Source organism: Cetorhinus maximus, chromosome 2 (genome assembly GCF_964194155.1).
Source record: "Cetorhinus maximus chromosome 2, sCetMax3.hap1.1, whole genome shotgun sequence".
Lineage (NCBI taxonomy): Eukaryota > Metazoa > Chordata > Chondrichthyes > Lamniformes > Cetorhinidae > Cetorhinus > Cetorhinus maximus.
In genome coordinates this window covers 31,186,712-31,207,025 of record NC_135880.1, presented here as the reverse complement: position 1 = coordinate 31,207,025, position 20,314 = coordinate 31,186,712, and the positions used below count along the sequence as shown (strand labels likewise).

The following is a 20,314-nucleotide window of genomic DNA, read 5'->3' as shown; positions in this document are numbered from 1 at the left end:
TTGAGTGTTCCTACAAGACATGAACTGCAGAGATTCAAAGCAGCAGCAGACCACCGTCTTCTCAAAGGCAATTAGGGATACACAATAAATGCTGGCCTAGCAAATACGCTCATATCCCATGAACGAATACAAAAAAAAAAATTCCATGGTGAAACACAAAAAACTATGGGAATGAGTATGTTGATTTCTTTGAAGTGGAAGCATAAGAGTACTTTGTTTTGGTCGCTAGCCTTAGCGATGGATAAATGTTGAGTCTATGCCCAATACCACAAGTGAAACAATTGAGATTTCTCTATGTTGATTTGCATTTTATGGGTTGCCAGCGGTGTTTGTGTCAGGTAATGGTCCACAGTTTGTGTCATAAGAGTTAGAAAATTTCTGAGTAAGAATGGAGTCAAACACAGTCTAGTACCACCCAACATCAAAATGGTGCTGCAGGAAAAAGTGTACAGATTGTGAAGAGGTCATTGCAGAAGTATAAGAACTTAAGAAATAGGGGCAGAAGTAGGCCATTGAGCCCTTCGACCCCATTCCGCCATTCAATGAGATCATGACTGATCTTCTACTTCACACCATTTTTCTGTACTATCCCCATATCCCTTGATGTTTTTAGATTTCCATATTATTGATCTCAGTCTTGAACATACTCAATGACTAAGCCTTCACAGCCATCTGCGGCAGAGAATTCCAAAGATTCACCACCCTCTGGGTGAAAACATTCCACCTCATCTCAGTCCTAAATGTTGTGTACCTTATTGAGACTGATTCCTCGGGTTCTAGCGTCCTTCCTGCATCTACCCTGTCAAGTCCTGTAAGAATTTTGTATATTTGAATGAGATCACCTCTCATTCTTCTAAACTCCAGAGAATAAAGGCCCAGTCTATTTAATCTTCCCTCATAGGAGGATCTCTCCATCCCAGGAATAAATTTGGTGAACCTTCTTTGCACTGACTCTATGGCAACTACATCTTCCCTTAGGTAAGGACATCAAAACTGTACACAATACTCCAGGTGTGGTCTCACCAAGGCTCTATATAATTGCAGTTAAGACATATTTACTCCTATACTCAAATCCTCTTTTAATAAAGGCCAACATACCATTTGCCTTCTTAATTGCTTGCTGTAACTGCATGTCAGCTTTCAGTGACTCATGAACAAGGACACCCAAGTCCCTTTGAAGTTCATCACTCCCCTGCCTCTCACCATTTATACTCTGTATTTCTGTTTTTCCTGTCAAAGTGGATAACCTCACATTTCTCCACATTGTATTCCACCTGCCAAATTTTTGCCCACTCACTGTCCAAATGCCCTTGAATCACCTTCTTATCCTCCTCCTCAAAATTCTCACTTCCACCCAGTTTTGTGTCGTCTGCAAACTTGGAAATCTTATTTTTAATCCCCACATCCAAATGGTTGGTATTGATTGTAAATAGCTGGAGCCCAAGCACTGATCTTTTCAGTACCCCACTGATCACAGCCTGCCAACCTGAAAATGACCCATTTATTCCTACTGTTTTCTGTTCGTTAACCAGTTCTCAATCCATGCCTGTATATTCCCCCAAATCCCACATGCTCTAATTTTGTTTGCTAACCTTTTGAGCGGAACATTATCAAAAGCTTTCTGAAAATCTAAATATACCACAACCACCAGTTCCCCCTTATCTATTCTGCTAGATATATCCTCAAAAAGCTCCAATAGGTTTGTCAAACATGATTGCCCATTCATAAATCCATGTTGACTCTGCCCAATACTACCATTATTTTGTGTGTCCTGTTATCACATCCTTAATTATAGATTCTAGCATTTTTCCCTACAACTGATATTAGGTTAACAAGTCTGTGGTTCCCTGCTTTCTCTCTCCTTAGTTTCTTAAATAGTGGGGTTACATTTGCTACCTTCCAATTTGCAGGAACCCTTCCAGAGTCCAAAGAATTCTGGAAGATGACCACCAATGCATCCATTATCTCCACAGCCACCTCTTTCAAAACTCTGGGATGTAAATCATCAGGTCCAGTGGGTTTACTACTTTAAGTCCCATTAATTTCCCTCACACTTTTTTTCAACCAATATTAATATCTTGCAGTTTCTCATTTACACTTGATTCTCCATTATTTCTGGGAGTTTTTTAGTATTTTCCTTCATGAAGAAGTGTGAGTTAATGCATTTTGGGAGGACTAACATGGCAAGGGAATACACAATGAATGGTAGGACTCTAGGAAGTGCAAAAGCTCAGAGGGACCTTGGTGTATATGTCCATAGATCCCTGAAGGCAGTAGCACAGGTAGATAAGGTGGTTAAGAAGGCATATGGAATATTTGCCTTCATTAGCTGAGACACAGAATAAGAGCAGGGAGGTTATGTTGGAGCTGTATAAAACGCTAGTTAGGCCACAGCTGGAATACTGTGTGCAGTTCTGGTCACCACACTACAAGAAGGATGTGATTGCACTGGAGAGGGTGCAGAGGAGATTCACCAGGATGTTGCCTGGGCTGGAGTGTTTCAGCTGTGAAGAGAGGCTGTATAGGCTAGGGTTGTTTTCCTTCAAACAGGGAAAGCTGAGGGGGGACCTGATAGAGGTATACAAAATTATGAGGGGCATAGATAGGAAGAAACTTTTCCCCGTAGCAGAGGTGTCAATAACCAGGGGGCTTAGATTTAAGGTAAGGGGCAGGAGGTTTCGAAGGGATTTTGAGGAAAAACTTTCACCCAGAGGGTGGCTGGAATCTGGAACACGCTGCCTGAGGGGGTGGTAGAGGCAGGAACCCTCACAACATTTAAGAAGTATTTAAATGAACACTTGGAGCGTCATAGCATACAGGGCTACAGGCCAAGTGCTGAAAACTGGGATTAGAATAGATAGATGCTTGATGACCAGCATGGACATGATGGGCCGAAGGGCCTGTTTTTGTGCTGTATAGCTCTATGACTCGAAGGCAGACAATGTATCTGTTTAGTTTCTCTGCCATTTCCATATTACTCATTAGAAATTGTCCTGACTCTGCTTGTAATTGACCCACGTTTATTTTTGCTAATCTTTCTTTTTTTCATACCGATAGAAGCTTTCACAATCCGCTTTTATGTTTCTTGCTAGTTTACTCTCATATTCTACTTCCCCTTTCTTGCTCCTCCTTTGCACTATTGTAAAATGCTCCCAATCCTCAGGCTTACCTTTTTTTCTCTGAAACCTTATATGCCTCTTCCTTTGATCAAATACAATCCTGGATTTCTTTCATTAGCTACAGTGGGAACACTTTCCTTACTATGTTTTTTGCATTAAAGGAATGTATTTTTGTTGTAAACTATTTATTACTTCTAACAATTGCTAACCATTGTCCGTCCACCATCATACCTTTCAACGTAGTTTTCCAACCCACCATAGCCAACTTGCCCCTTATACCTTCATAGTTTCCTTTGTTTAGATTTAAGACACTAGTTTCTGATTGAACTATAATACTTTCAAACTTAATGTAAAATTCCAGCATATTATGGTCACTCTTTCTTAAAGGCTCTTTTACAACAAGATTATTAATTAGCCCTTTTCATTACACAATACTAGATCTAAAATAGCCCATTTCCTTGTTGGTTCCTCAACGTACTGCTTTAAAAAAACCCACCTCAAAATCATTCCAAGAATTAGTCCTCCACAACGAGTACTAATAAGGTTTACCCAGTCTACATGCAAATTGAAACCCCCCTCGATTACTGTATTACCCTTGTTAGACCAATCTCTAATTTCCTAATTTATACCGTGATTTACATTATCAATTTTGTTTGGCGGCCCATAAACAACTCCCACCAACGTTTTCTGCCCCTTGCTGTATCTTAGTTCCACCCAAACCGATTTTACATCTTGATCTTTGGAAATAAGGGCATCTCTCACTCCAATACTAGTGCACTCTTTAATCAGCAGAGCTTCCCCCCCCGACCCCCTAACTTTTCCCAGCTTCCTGAATGTCACATACCCTTGGATATTCAGGTCCCAGCTTTGGTTTCCTTGTAGCTATGTCTCTATAGTGACCATTAGGTCATACATATGAATCTCCATTTGATCTGACAACTCATCTGTTTTATTGTGAATGCTGCAGACATTCAGATACAAGCCCTTAATTCAGTTTTATTTATTAACTGTTTTTGTAAACTCAGGCCCTATCTACTAGCACACTCTTAAATTTGCAATCACTGTCCCTTTCTGCCATACTCTGATTGTCATTAATTTTATTGCTACCTTGATTTATTGCTTTGTCATTTCTCTTGAATTTACTCAATCTTCTCTTACATAATCCCTTTCCCCCTCTATTTAGTTTAAAACCCCCTCTACTTCCCTGATAATACGACTCGCTAGAACACTGGTCCCAGCACGGTTCAGCTGAGGCCTGTCCCAACGGTACAGTCCCCACTTTCCCCAGTATTGGGTGCCAGTGCCCCACGGACCAGAACCTACTTCTCCCACACCAGTCTTTGAGCCACGTATTCATCTCTCTAATCTTATTTACCTGATGCCAGTTTGCACATGGCTCAGGCAATAATCCAGAGATTATTCCCTTTGAGGTTTTGCTTTTTAATTTCTGCCTAGCTCCTCACACACACTACGTAGAACCTCTTTCCTAGTCTTATCTATGTCATTAGTACATGCTACCTACATGGACCAGGACAACTGGATCCTACCCTTGCCACTGCAAGTTGCTCTCCAGCCCCAAGCAGATATCCCAAACCCTGGTACTGGGCAGGCAACTTGGCCTTCCGGATTCTCGCTCAGTGTCTATCCCCCGACTATACTGTTCCCTACTACTGTTATATTCCTTTTAACTCCCCCCACTTGAATGGCTTCCTGTACCATGGTGTAATTGTCAGTCTGCTCATACACACTACAGCCCTCACTCATGTCCATACAAGCTGCAAGAAGCTCAAACTTGGTGCTCAACTGCAAGGGCTAAGGCTCCTCAACTCCCACCTTCTCAATCCCCTTACCTGTCTGACTCGCAGTCACACCCTACTGTTGCTGACCACTGACCAAATCAGATGATGCTAACCTAAGGGGTGTGAGTGCCTTCTGGAACAAAGTGTCCAGGTAATTCGCCCCCTCCTGGATGCGTCACAATATCCGCAGCTCAGCCTCCAGCTCATTGAGCCAAAGCTCGTCAAGCCACAGACGCTTACTACAGATGTGGTTGCCATGGACTGCAGTAGCATCCAGGAGCACCCACATGCTGCAGCCATGACACATCACCCAGTCTGCCATCTGTGTGTTAATTAAATTTATTTTTCTTAATTAATTTATAGTTCCCCTCTTCACCGAACTCCCTCACACACCAAACTCCTGGCTTTACACTCTGATCATTTAAACGACACTCGGTGCAGGCAAGCAGCACTCAGAGCCCTGTATTTATATACTCTCTGAAAAACAGTGATGAATCAGCTCTGCTAAAGCTCAGATACCAGTTTACACTAGCTACCTATATAACTAGTTACAGCTGCTCTGAGAGTTTGTATACCCCTGTTTAAGGCTGGACAAAAACTTAACTTACCTCTCAATTTAAACAGTAATTTTAGTCAGTTGCTAAATTTAAACAAAACTAGACTTGAGAGAGAGATTAAACCTTAAGATCCCCTCACTCACCAAACTCCTGGCTTCACAATCTGTGCAGAACATATATATGTGCCAGGTGACAAGCTAGGCAGTAAATTTCATGTTTCTTTTCAACACAGTCTAGACAATTTTCTGCTCTCTTATGGAATGGCCTCAAAGTCTACAACAGGTTGCTGATCGACCAAGTTAGTATTTAAACAGACTCTAAGGACAAGGTTTAGTTTGCTACTGACATCAGGCTTAAGTAAAGAAAAAAGATAAGCAAGGCAAAGTGAAGATGAGTCATGTGACACCAGACATGAAACTTAAGGGTGTTCAGTGCTGGTCAGAAGACCATGGTGAAAAACCACCGAGGTGATAGAAGTAGGTGATTTAAGTTGTTGTAAAGAGACTAGGTGTATTTACAGATCTAGTGAAGATTGGAGAGCGACTCTTTCAGTGTAATGGAGATCATTTGCACAAAGAAGAAATCTGATGAAAGGAGAGCATGATAACCTTTCTATAGACTAAATTTGTCTTACAGTCCAAAGTGAAAGTCACGAAGAAGCAAAGTTTTCTGATATCTCAAAATCCAACGATAGAGCAAAGTGAGTCAGGGTCCTTGATCTAGATCGATCAACTTCACAGTCTCAACCATTAAGTGGAGTTGGCAGTCAAAGTTAAAATTCAGGTTTGACACAGTCAGAGATGTTGAGAGAGCAGAATCAACCTAATAGAAATGGAAGGAGACACCCAGACAAAAAGAAAGAAGCTAGATAGGTTAATTGAAAGTATGTAGGAAGGAAGAAGAAAAAGTTGTTCTTTTCATTTTTTCTAGTCAAAGGATTATTTTTGTTAAACACATACTGATGTTGAGGAAAAACACTTTTAATATTAATTACTCTGGTAGTGTTGTTCATATATGTTTTGGTTATAATTACAGTGAAAGCAAATTTGGAACCCAACCTATTAAATTTCAGATATTGGTTCAGTCATATTGTACTCTACGAAATTATGTACATGTACAATTTTACATTTTAACATACAAGTGCGGATGGAATGCAGTGTATTGTAAGAGCTGAGGGTTTTGTTATACTGCCCTCTCTGCTGCTCCCCCTGATGGGGAAGTGCAAATAAATTTAGTTCAATCATGGCTGCCGGCTGTGAGTCCACGCAATGAGTCTTCTCTCACTGCAATATACAACAAGCAGGAACTTGGATTTCTACCTTTCTGGCCAGTTGTAGCACTTCTACACTGCATGCCACTCATCCCTTTCACCCAGGCTAAGATCTACTAACACTGCACGTAAGTGGTATCAAATGTGGGACCATCCTGGCATAGACAGCCTAGTACCACAATCCATATTTAAACACTGAGCTTGTAAAATTTATCTTCTTGATCCTTGCACGTGCAACAATATAAAATTCTGAAAAGACAAGCAAATTATGCCTATTTTCTACCAATTTAGTAACCTCCTGAAAAGGCATCCATGGTATACACAAGGAACAGTCTTGTTCAAAATCCATGCCCATTACTGTTAAATCCATTCCTGTTGTTTCCATAGTTTTTAAAAGAGCGCTTCCTGTAAAATCCTCTGATGATTTGAACCCTCCCCTGTGATGTGAAACTAGCTGTCAAAATTCCCAGATTCATCTTGAACTTTAAGGGTAGTACTCAGAATCCACCAATGCCTGGATACAAAATTTGTTTCACATGCTCCTAAAAATGCAGCCAGAACCTGACCTAACTTGAATTGTAGGATATATGGCATCTGGGCAGCATGCCTGAAGGCATTTATTCCTTAATTTTCTTCATAACACATGCTTCCTTTGCCTCTGCATTGACCCAATAAATAGCATTGAGTGGTTAAAAAAAAGTGGTCTGCAGCCTCTGACCTGCTCTTGTAGCCACAGTATTAATATGGCTAGTCCAGTTCAGTTTCTGGTCAACCTCCCCTGGATGTTGATAGTGGGGGATTCAGCAATGGTTGCCATTGAACATCAAGGGGCAATGGTTAAGTTCTCTCTTGTTGGAGATGGACATTGCCTAGCACTTGTGTAGCACAAATGTTGCTTCCACTCATCAGCCCAAGCCTGGATATTGTCCAGGTCTTGCTGCATTTGGACATGGACTGCTTCAGTATCTGAGGAGTTATGAATGGTGCTGAACATTGTGCAATCCATCAGCGAACATCCCCACTTCTGACCTTATGGTGGAGAGCAGGTGATTGATGAAGCAGCTGAAGATGATTGGGCCTAGGACACTATTCTGAGGAACTTGATTATTTCCAACAACCACAACCATCATCTTTTGTGCTAGCTATGACTCCAGCCAGTCAACACACTGCCCGCCCAATTCCCATTGACCAGTTTTGCTAGGGCTCCTTCATGCCACAGTTGATCAAATGCTGCCTTGATGCAAAGAGCAGTCAGTCTCACCTCGAGTTCAGTTCTTCTGTCCGTGTTTGGACCAAGAATGTAATGAGGTCAGGAGCCGAGTGGCCCTGGCGGAACCCAACCTGAGCATCAGTGAGCAGGTTACTGCTGAGCAAGTGTCGCTTAATAGCACTGTCAATGGCACCTTCCATTACTTTGCTGATTATCAAGAGTAGACTAGGAGTAGGGGGAGGCGGTGGTGTAGTGGTATTGTCACTGGATTAGTAATCCAGAGACCCAGGCACAGATGGTGAAATTGGAATTCAATAAAAAAAGTCTGGAACTAAAAGTCTGATGATGACCACAAAACAATTGTCGACTGTTGTAAAAAGCCCATCTGATTCACTCAAGTCCTTTGGGGAAGGACATCTGCCATCCTTAACTAGTCTGGCCGGCACGTGACTCCAGACCCACAGCAATGTGGTTGACTCTTAGATGCCCTCTGAAATGGCCTAGCAAGCCACTCAGTTCTCAAGGGCAATTAGGGTTAGGCAATAAGTGCTGGCCTAGCCAGCGATGTCCCCATTCCACGAACGAATTTTTTTTAAAAATCGACTGATGGGACAATAATTGGCCGGGTTGGATTTGTCCTGCTTTTGTGGATGGAACATACCTGGGCAATTTTCCACACTGTCAGGTAGATGTTTTAGCTGTACTGAAACAGCTTAGCTTGGGGCGCAGCTAGTTCTGGAGCACAAATCTTCAGTACTATTGTTGGAATGTTGTCACCGCCCGCAGCCTTTGCAGTATCCAGTGCCTTCAGCCGTTTCTTGATATTACAGTGAGTGAATCGAATTAGCTGAAGACTGGCATCTGTGATGCTGGGGACCTCTGGAGGAGGCAGAGATTGAACATCCACTTGGCACTTCTGGCTGAAGATGCTGACAAATGCTTCAGCCTTGTCTTTTGCACTGATGTGCCGGGCTCCCCAATCATTGAAGATGGGATATTTGTAGAGTCTGCTCCTCCAGTTAGATGTTTAATTGTCTAGCTCCATTCACAACTGGATGTGGCAGGACTGCAAAGCTTAGACCTGATCTGTTGGTTGTGGGTTCTCTTAGCTCTGTTATGATCCTAGCTGATGTTACTACTGGACAAGTCAGATTCCTGGGTGGAACCTAACTTGATAAATCCTAACTTTACTTTTTGTTTAGAAACGTGGAGAGCAGCTACTGAACAGGAGTCTGCTGAACTTTTAACAAAACAATAAAATATTTAGTAAACAAGAAAAAGGTGAACTATATTACCCTACTACTTCACCCACAACCATGACTTTACACATACATACAGATTCGTAAGGATACCTCAAGTTACAAAATCTATCTTACACTCTAATGTTCAAAGTATACAGTCCATGTAAACCAATAGGTGGCCTGTGGTCAGACACACCACATTCCAAGATCAAGTGACAGATGCCAGTCTGTCTAATTTCACTAAACAGGATCTGTTCCAGATCCTTGTCCTCATTCTTTGACTTAATTATCACCTTGGGATCTTTTCCTGTCCCACTTCCGGGTTTTGGGACTTTCTCCTTGCTCTCTGTCCCTTTCCAGTGTCCAGCTTCTTCTGGTCACCACGGACAAGGAGATCCGACACCAGATCAGCTGCGCCAGCTCAGCTGTCTACAAACTACAGCAGTAAGTGTTTGACAACAAGAGCAGCTGTAGTCACTATACTCCTGTATGGCAATGAGACCTGAACTGTGTATCAGCGACACATTAGAAATTCCATCAGCATTGCCTCCACCGCATCCTCTGGGTTCAATAGGAGGACTATCAATAGGAGCAAAAACTAGTGTCCTTCTTGAAGCCAGGTCCACAAGCAATCAGGCAAAACTCCTGCAAAATCAACTACGATGGGTTGGACACCGGTTTCCAGATGGCCGAAAACCATCTCCCCACCAGGTCCCATTTTCTAAACTCTCAAATGGTCTGCGTTCCAGGAGAGAACAAAAAAAATTCTTGAAAGACACTCCGAAACGCTCCTTGAAGCGCAGCAGCACTGACCTTATTGACTGGGAGGAGCTTGTTACCAGCTGTTCAAAATGGTGACAACTTGTCCATCAAGCTGCATCATGCTTCAAGTCCAAATGCCTTCATAACAAGGCAGAGCAGCAGTGGCCAAGGGAAAAAAAACAGGACGCAAATCCTGCACTCTGGATCCCACTGCCTTGTGGAGCTTACTGCCCCATATGCCCAAAGATCTGTGGGTTGAGAATCGGCCAGTTCAGTCACATGAAGAACCACGGCAGAAACTCGCAACCCTGGGTAAACATCATCCCCAAATCGAGGGACAGCCAATGACAATAGGATATTGATTGCATTATTTGCCATCACAAAAGGTGTTATTTGTTTCCGTACCAATTATTTTTCAATGCCTTTGGATAATGCAAGTTCAGGTGTCATGCATGTTTTAAGTTCATAACATACAGTACTCTCCAATTTAAGTATTTATAGAAATTGGTGTTAACTCAATTGACTGTTTGCTTTTCCTTGAATAAAAACCATCCTCGAATTATCAAAAATAAACATACCTTCTTTCAAAGCTTTATCCATGTTGTGCGAAAGGACCACTCTTCGTGTTTGCACAGATTCAGATGAATTGCCTGACAGGCGGCCCTGAAATTAAATATTTAAGTATCATGAATTTATTTGTCCAGAGTATCAGTACCACACCATAGAATAAAAACGACAGACTATTTCACTGTGGGTTTCCAACTTTGGCTGAAACCTGCGGTTTTGGTTAGCTACCATCCTGCTTCCCATTGCCCCATTCCCACCATCAATCCCAATATATCCATCCTCACGGCGCACCAATCACCTTATACCATTTAGGAAGCCAAAAGACTCAACAAGATGATCCATAATGCTGTCCTTACCCCTCTCCCCCACCCCACACCTCCAATGACTATTTTGTTTTAAACTAACAAGTGTTGAAAGAAATTTGGTTTTTTTTCTTCAATGCTCCAACAATTTTTTTCCCTGGGCTGCTTGTCTCCTGGAAATTTATCTTCCAAGTCCTGGAGGATTAGCAACCCTAGCTCTAGCACAGTGATCATGACATCCAACAAGTAGTTTGACACAGCTTGAATAAGGACATTATTATAACCACTCTTATCTGTTGGCAAGGGTTACAGAATTTCTGTTTCTTCACGGTTCAAAAAGCACTGATGTGAACCATTATTTTGTTTCTGATCAATAGAAACCAAATGAAACGCAGAGTATTACTAATACATGCCTTAAGAATGATGGCTATGGATGAAATTCTCAGATTCCCCAGTAAATTTGGAGTCTATAAAACAGGCCTTGAACCACAATAAATAAAAACTCAGTTTTAGCAGTATGCTGCTGAAATAAAATGTTTATTGTACAAGTATATAAAATATTATTAGTCCTTTTACTCTTGAACTTGAAAGTTAATAATTCTAGAATTGGTAGAATCAAAAAGGTCAACACATTATATGCAGAATTTCATATATAACATTGACCAGAATGTCATTACAGATTAAATTACTTGACCAATAAGCATGAGATTTGGAGAGTACAAGGGAGTCAGGAACAAACAAGGCCATTCAGTCCATTTATCTCATCACTTCAATGCGTACACTTGTGAAGTCACATCTTATTCCCTGGACATTTACAAGATGTACTGCAGAAATTTACCAAGGCTCCTTAGCCAGCACCTTCCACACCCACGACCATCTAGAAGGACAAGGGCAACAGATACATGGGAACACCACAACCTGGAAGTTCCCCTCCAAGCCATTCACCATCCTGACTTGGAAATATATCACCATTCATTCACTGTCGCTGGGTCAAAATCCTGGAGCTCCCTCCCAAACAGTAAGGTGGGTGTACCTACACCACAGGGACTGCAGCGGTTCAAGAAAGCAGCTCACCACCACCTTCTCAAGGGCAAGTAAGGATGGGCAATAAATGCTGGCCCAGCCAACGAAACCCACATCCCGTAAACGAATTTTTAAAAACTCCCAAGCTTCCATGAATCAGAGATAATTTTTTTGATGTTAGGACAGATTGCTTCTCATAAAATTCAGATATTGGAGACTGTTGCTTCCATCAGTGGCACCTTGCTTTGTTGCTGTTAAATTGTAACAATTATGATAGCTCTCCCAAAGCTCTCTGTTCTTTTGGCTAATCAACAATAAGTAGATCCCCACAGCAGTCAGAGCAGAGACTGATCATTTACGAAATTAAGCCCACAACTCCCATGTCGTTTTCAGTACACCAGTCCTGCAGTTCAGTAAGAAGGTTAATTCCATTAGCAAAAAAAATTTATTACTTTGGTGACTTGTCACACAATTCAGACAGGTTTCCAAATTCATGCACATCAATGGCAAAAAGTGAGTGGAACTGAATTCGCTATAGTGGTTGAAATCATATTTAGGCTATCTAATTTTTTATATTGCTATCACACAATGTTAGATTTGGGTATGTGCCCAACTATCCAGTGAATGATTAACACGAAGAAATACTTGCAATGATACAGACACCTTTCACAAACTCAAAACAAAACAAACTCAAACACAAACAAAAAGTATTCATTGGCACGTTGGAATACTGTCATTGTTGTAATGTAGGAAATGCATTAGCCAATTTACACCCAATCAGGTCTCATAGACAGCAATGTGATAATGACCAGATACATTTTTTTTTAAAGTTATGTTGTTTGAAGAATACTGGCCCAGAAGAATTTGCCTGCTCTCCTTCAAAATAGTACTGTGGAAATCTTTATGTACACCTGAGGACACAAGGCTTTGGTTTAAATTTTAAAGGCAGTGCCTTTGACTGCGCAGCACTCCCTTAGTACTACACTGCAGTGTCAGCCTGGATTTTGTGCTGAAGTCTCTGGAGTGGAACTTGAACCCACAACTTTCCAAATTAAGAGACTAGTGACTGAGCAAAGCTGACCAAAAATCAAAAGGAGCAGAGTTCTCCATTTTTTTTAAACTAAGTGTGGTGGCGGGTGGGTTTTATGGCACAAAACCCACTGCTCGGAATGGAGGGAAATCGCATCCAATTTTGTGCTTGGAAGCTCATTAATTATGCACAGGCAAGTATCTCTCCAAATCACCTGGCGGTTCAGGATCCAATTTGTCCACTCCGCCGTTACCTGGTGAGGTCGAAGATCTGGGTGCCATATTTAAACGCCACCGGAGCACATACATCTCACCTCTCCAGCCCACCTGTCTCCAGGACACATGCGGAGATGCCTTCCACCCAGCAGGTGGCAGCTACAAGCCAAAAAAAGGAGGCAGCCCTGCTTCACTCACCAGACCCTCGAGGTCTTGAGCAGAAGAGTGTGGGCACATGGGATGTCCTGTATCCCAAGGATGGTTCCAGGAAGAACAGCAGCCTCACCTCTCCGGCCTGGAAGGCTATCGCAAAGGAGGTCAGTGCAGCTGGAAACTGCGCACATAATGAAATCCAGTGCGGAAGAGAGGATGAATGATCTCCTCCACACCGCCAGGGTAAGTCAGCTTTCAGCTCCCTCCAATATCAAATTCACGTCATGGCATCACGTAATCAAAGGGCTACTCTCTTCAGGGATCCCACACAAACATTAGCAGGGGACACATATCACCACTGATTGACGACAGAACCTTCCACCTCGCCACCATCCCATCTATCGTGCTGCGCACTCCCCATCCTCATACCTGCTGGGACGGGTTAACACAGGGGACATGCATCTTTCCCAACTTACACTCCATCCCTTTCCACCACATATCTTTTGTATTCACCCAGGGCAAGCTTTCCCACAACAGGCAGGAAAGAGCACAGGCTGCAGTGGGCCTGTGGGGCGAGGCAGCTGAGATCACTGGGGAGGACAGGGATTGCTCCTGTGGTGAAGGGGAAATCAGATTGCCTCAGCATCCTAGTACGGATCACCTCCATCAATTCATCACATCACGATAGTCAATGAGTAACATGCAGTCTTACATTCCTCATGCGCGTGAACTAAAACTCTATTCTCTACATGATAGGCACCAGCAGATCGAGGCCCACAAGGGTGCCCACGATAGGTCCCAGCCACCAGACCATTTCCGAAAAGGAAGCAGAGGAAGAACAGTTGTTGCGTTCACCAGCACCCTCCGCCAGCGCAAAGACACACCTCGGTGGAGCATAACTCTAGATTAGGATCGGGGCTCACCTACTGGAGAACACCGAACTGACATGTCCCCATAGCAGTCAGAGACAGGGATAGCCCAAGTCTCCAGCACTCAGGAGGCCACTGGAGACCAGTCATCCACTCAGTCCAAGTCAATTGATGAGCCTCTGCTGGAAATGCAACATCAGGCAGTGATTCAGCAGTCACTCAGCAGACTAGAACGAAGGATGGAGGAATCTGTCCGAGTTCTGCCTGATGCCATGGCGCCGACATGCAAACACCTCGAGGTCACCATGGGCAGGTTGGTGACCATCGTAGACACCTTGGTCCAGCAGGTTTTGCACTCAGCCCTGGACTCCATGCCCACACACCCTGGTGGGCATCATTACAATGTAGGCGACACGAGGATCTTGACTTCCCTCCAGGTACACCTTCTCCTCAAGTAGTCAGGGCGGGGCCCTTGCACACCCATAGGGAGGCTGAGCGTCAGCCAGACACCCTGGGGGCCATCTTCTCAGGACACTCCAAGGGTGTGCAGACGCTCAGATTCCTCTCTGCCTATGACGCCATCCACTCCAGCTGCTCAGGCTTGACACTTGTTATCAGGCCGAGGCCTGGAACCACCAGAGGATGTCCACTAAGTCAGGATAGACATCAGGACGCAGCAGTCTGTAAGCTGCCTCCACCTCTGCTGCGGATGCCGGCCTCCACCCAGGCCTGGTGGTAGGGTTAGGAAAATTAAGCAATTTTGAATTCAATTTTGGATCACGGGTGTGCTACCACTGTAAAAATATTGTACTTCTGTAAACACATTTGATGTTTAGTGAATGGGTGGTCAACTAAAGGCATTGTAATTACGTACATTTGAATCCTCAAACACAACCTGTAACCTGTACGGCTCAGCATATCCCCCACTCTACCATTACCAGCAAGCCAGTGGACCAACCCTGCTTCAATGAAGGTTGCAGGAGGACATGCCAGGAGCAGCACCAAGCATACCGAAAAATGAAATTTCAACCTGGTGAAGCTACAATACAGGACTAATTGTGTGCCAAACAGAATAAGCGGCAAGTGATAGACAGAGACAAGGGATTCCACAACTAACAGATCAGATCAAAGCTCTGCAATCCTGCCACATCCAGCCATGAAAGGTGATGGACAAGTAAACAACACACTGGAGGAGGCAGCTCCACAAATATCCCCATCCTCGATGATGGGGGAAGTCTAGTACAGCAGTGCAAAAGATAAAGCTGAAGCACTTGCTACAATCTTCAGCCAGAAATGCTGAGTGGATAATCCATTTCAGCCTCGTCCAGAGGTCCCAGCATAACAGATGCCAGTCTTCAGCCAATTCGATTCACGCCACGTGATATCAAGAAACAGCGGAAGGCACTGGATACTGCAAAGGCTATGGGTCCTGACAATAGTACTGAAGACTTGTGCTCTAGAACTTGCCGTGCTCCTAGCCAAGCTGTTCCAGTACAGCTACAACATTGGCATCTATACAGCAATGTGGAAAATGGCCCAGGTATGTCCTGTCCACAAAAGACAGGAGAAGTCCAACCTGGCCAATTATCACCCCTTCAGTCTACTCTCGATCATCAGTAAAGAAATGGAAGGGGTCATCAACAGTGCTATCAAGTGGCACTTGCTTAGCAATACCTGCTCAGTGATGCTCAATTTAGGTTCCGCCAGGGCCACTCAGCTCCCGATCTCATTACAACCTTGGGTAAAACATGGGCAAAAGAGATGAATTCCAGAGGCGGGGTGAGTGATTGCCCTTGACATCAAGGCAGCATTTGACCAAATGTGGCATCAAGGAGCCCTAGCAAAGTCAATGGGAATAAGGCTAAAACTCTCCGCTGGTTGGATTCATACCTAGCAGAAAGGATGACAGTTGCTGTTATTGCAGGTCAGTCATCTCAGCTCCAGGACATCATTGCAGGAGTTCCTCAAGGTAGTGTCCGAGGCCCAACCATCTTTAGCTGCTTCAATGACCTTCCTACCATCATAAGGTCAGGAGCAGGGATGTTCACTGATGATTGCACAATGTTCAGCACCATTCACAACTCCTCAGATACTGAAGCAGTCCATGTCCAAATGCAGCAAGACCTGGACAACATCCAGGCTTGGGCTGACAGGTTTACCAGAGTAATACCTAACGCCTGAAATGGGTGGGTTGTCTTATAAGGGAAGGTTGGACATACTAGGCTTGTATCCGCTGGAGCTTAGAAGAGTAAGAGGCGTCTTGATTGAAACATACAAGATCCTGAGGGGTCTTGACGGGGTGGATGTGCAGAGGATGTTTTCTCTTGTGGGAGGATCTAGAACTAGGGGTCACTGCTTAAAAATAAGGCGTCGCCCATTTAAAACAGAGATGAGGTGAAATTTTTTCACCAAAGGGTTGTGAGTCTTTGGAACTCTCTTCCTGAAAAGGTGGTGGAAGCAGAGTCTTTGAATATTTTTAAGGCAGAGGTGGATAGATTTTTGGTAAGCAAGTGGGCGATAGGTTATAGGGGGTAGATGGGATGCAGATTTCAGATTACTATCGGATTAGCCATGCTCCTTGTGCGTACGTGGCAAGTAACATTCGGATCACACAAGTGCCAGGCAATGACCATCTCTAACAAGAGAGAATCTAACCATCTCCCCTTGACATTCAATGGCATTGCCATCGCTGAATCCCCCACTATTAACATCCTGGGGGTTACCATTGACCAGAAACTGAACCGGACTAGCCATATAAATACTGTGGCTACAAGAGCAGGTCAGAGACTAGGAATCCTGCAGCGAGTAACTCACCTCCCGACTCCCCAAAGCCTGTCCACCATCTGCAAGGCATAAGCCAGGAGTGTGACGGAATATTCTCCACTTTCCTGGATGAGTGCAGCTCCAACAACACTCAAGAAGCTGGACACCATCCAGGACAAAGCAGTCCGCTTGATTAGCACTCCATTCACAAACATTCACTCCCTCCACCACTGACACACAGTGGCAACAATGTGTACCATCTACAAGATGCACTGCAGAAACTGACAAAGGCTCATTAAACAGCACCTTCCAAACCCATGACCACTACCATCTAGAAGGACAAGGGCAGCAGATACACGGGAACACCACCACCTTGAAGTTCCCCTCCAAGCCGCTCACCATCCTGACTTCAAAATATATCGCCGTTCCTTCACTGTCGCTGGGTCAAAATCCTGGAACTCCCTCCCTAACAGCACTGTGGGTGTACCTACCCCACATGGACTGCAGCGGCAAGAAGGCAGCTCACCACCACCTTCTCAAGGGTGAATAGGGATGGGCAATAAATGCTGGCCCAGCCAGTGACGCTCACATCCCATGAGTGATTTTTTTTTTTTTTAAATTGAGGTTTATCCATCCTCCCACTCAGTCTCCCTCTGAGAGATTCACATTCATGTGATGTCAACCTCACTGAAGACAGACAGCGCCCTTGTGGATTGTTAGGGAGATGTGTTAAAATCTTTGTTAGAAGTGTTTGATTTGTGCGCTTCCAATCCACCTTCCTCACGGAAGACCATTGTGCGAAGGCAGCTCATCAGCCTTGAGTGATTAGCAGCAGTTGTGTTTCCTCAGTGGTAGTGGCAAAGGAGAAGACATGGATAGGAGGAGGAGATCCCTAACCATGTCCTCATCTCACTGGTTGCTGTAGTTCCTTAATTATGTGGCGATGACTGCTTCAAGTCAGTTCTCACATTGCTTTTGTTGTTCTGTGGACTCTCGCTTATCAGACCGAGCGCATGTAGAGGGCACCGCAGACCTTTGTGGGATCATGGCCTGGTGAGTCATGGGGCCAGAAGGCACAAGTGTTAGTGCTGGACTCATTCTCAATTCAAATGGTTGGAAATACCTTGAGATGAAAAAGAATGACATTGAGGATCAGGAGAACTGTGGCCATCTCCTCTTGGCCTCACTTTACTCCTTCTGGATTCTGGTAATGATTAAAGTGTCATGTCTCCCTCGTCTTGCTTCCACTACGGCATCAGCACTTTCAAACTGACCCTCAACACTCTCGAGGTTCCTGGGCCTCCTGATCTTCATCGTCTGAAGAGCTCTCATCCTCCTCCATTTCACCCTCTGGCATGGGATCACCTTTTTGCAGTGCCAGGTTGTGAAGGGCGCAACACACAGCAATGATACGTGAAACCCTATTGGGAGTGTACTGTAGTGCGCCACCTGAGCAGTCTAAACATCTGAAGCGCATCTTCAGAAGCCCTATGGTCTGCTCTATTAGGGAGCATGTGGAGCTGTGAGCAGCATTGGACCCTTCCTCAGAATGATTCCGAGGGCAATGCACCAGTGTCATCAGCCAGCATTTCAGTGGGTACCCCTCATCCCCAAGCAGCTATTCCTGCAGATGTTTAAGCCCTTTGAGATCTCAGGCGCCTGGGGGTGACTCAGAATGTATGAGCCACGGCAACTCCCAGAGTACCTGACACAAACATGTATCATGTGCTTCTAATGGTCACACACCAGTTGTACACTGATGGAATGGCAGCCTTTGTGGTTTATAAACATTAGGGGCTGCTGCCATGGAGCCCTTAAAGCCATATGGGTACAGTCAATTGCACCCTGCACTCTTGAGAAACCTGAGATAGCTGCAAAACCAGTGAATCTCGCAGCCTGGCTAACTTCGAACAGAGCAAACCTCAGTGATGTGCCTTGCTCCAAAGGCCATCTGTGGCCTCCTTTATGCATCTATGTGTTGCAGACTGCGAGATGCTGCTGTGTGGGTGGCAGCGCCTCAAAGACAAGGCAGCATCACCAACAATGCAAGTAGGGCAGAAACCACTATAGACTATTACGGTTGCTATAGGTAACAGATTGTGAGCTTCAATATTTTGACTCGTTACTCATTACTGTCTTCAATGTTTCATTTCAGAGATAAGGTAAAAGCAAAATTGGATCCAAGGCTCAACACTGCCTTTTTGAGGATCCTAATGCAATGGGCGAGGCGATGGAGGGACTGGTGACGCAGACCACAGCTCCAGGAGGAGGACCCTTTGCGATTGCGTTCCAGGCCGGAGAGGTGAGGCTGGTTCCTGGAACCATCCTTGTCCCCGATATCTACCTGAAACCTCACGATGCGAAGGTAGAGCTCCCTTTTGTTATTCTCCAGCCTCCCCCAATAATACTGGACCCCACAGTTGTTGTAGTGGACAATCCTACCCTCCCCCTCGAGCCAATCACTACTGAGTGGCCATGACCCATATGGACCTCTACCCTTCCCACCTGGAGGCTGTGTGCACAGTCACCTTCCGGGGTGAACCCTCCCAGAAAAGCTTCACATCGCCCCACAACTTTATTATGTGTTCCCCAAATACAGGCTGCAGATGCCTCTCATTACCATCACCATACCATCTGCAGCCCAATAGAGACACAGACAACCCATGGACAGCAACTGTGAGACAGCCCTGCACACCAAGCTGTGCATTATTTCTACTGAGCACACAGCCCCTCCCTAGAGCTGCAGTTCACCGTGCTCCCAATGATTACTCCTGCAGCATGCCCGCTGCGCCCCATGACCGTCTCCACTCTCTGACGGTTAACTGTGAGGTCCAGAGAGCCCTAGGACTGTCTACTCTCTGACTGCTTTCCACAGTGCCCCAGAGGTGTCTCTACTCTCTGACTCCTGACTGCAAGCCACTGACCAGGGTTTTTGACTTTCAGAGTTCCCCATTGCCCTCGTGACTGAAGACTACACTGTCTCCCTTCCCAGTACCCACACCCCTTATGACTATGTGCAACCCATCCATCTTGTGGCACACTAACAATGCACCCCGCCCCTTCCACTTTCCTATTTGAGTGTGTGCGCATTCCCTCCCATTCTTATCCCTTTCACCCCTTTGTTTGTCAGAGTTTCAGTTATCCTGGTTGGGCTCCAGCTTCCCACCCCTGTTTACATCGTTCCCCCTCCTCCTCCACCTCCTTGCAAAGCCTTCCTGCCCCTCTGCCTTCCATCGTGTCCCCTTCTCCCCTCAACCTCTTGCAAAGCTTTCCTTCCCCATTGCCTCCTGTGTTCACCCTTCCCCACCCCACCCCCCAAACACTTACAAAGCCTTCCTGCCCCATTGCCCCCCACCGTGTGTCTCCCCACACCACTTCCCGACCCCGCTACCCCACACTCCAACATCTCCCCCATTTGAAATGGTGGTTTCTGA

General features: G+C 44.8%; 1 protein-coding gene across 1 annotated transcript in view; it reads right to left on the bottom strand.

Moving 5' to 3' along the window:
- Positions 1–20,314, bottom strand: part of snx25 (sorting nexin 25) — a 253,050-nt gene that overhangs the window by 205,252 nt on the left and 27,484 nt on the right. The window contains exon 3 of the mRNA XM_078562219.1: positions 10,537–10,621. Coding sequence (XP_078418345.1) covers positions 10,537–10,621 — 85 coding nt within the window. The remainder of the gene's footprint in view (positions 1–10,536; positions 10,622–20,314) is intronic.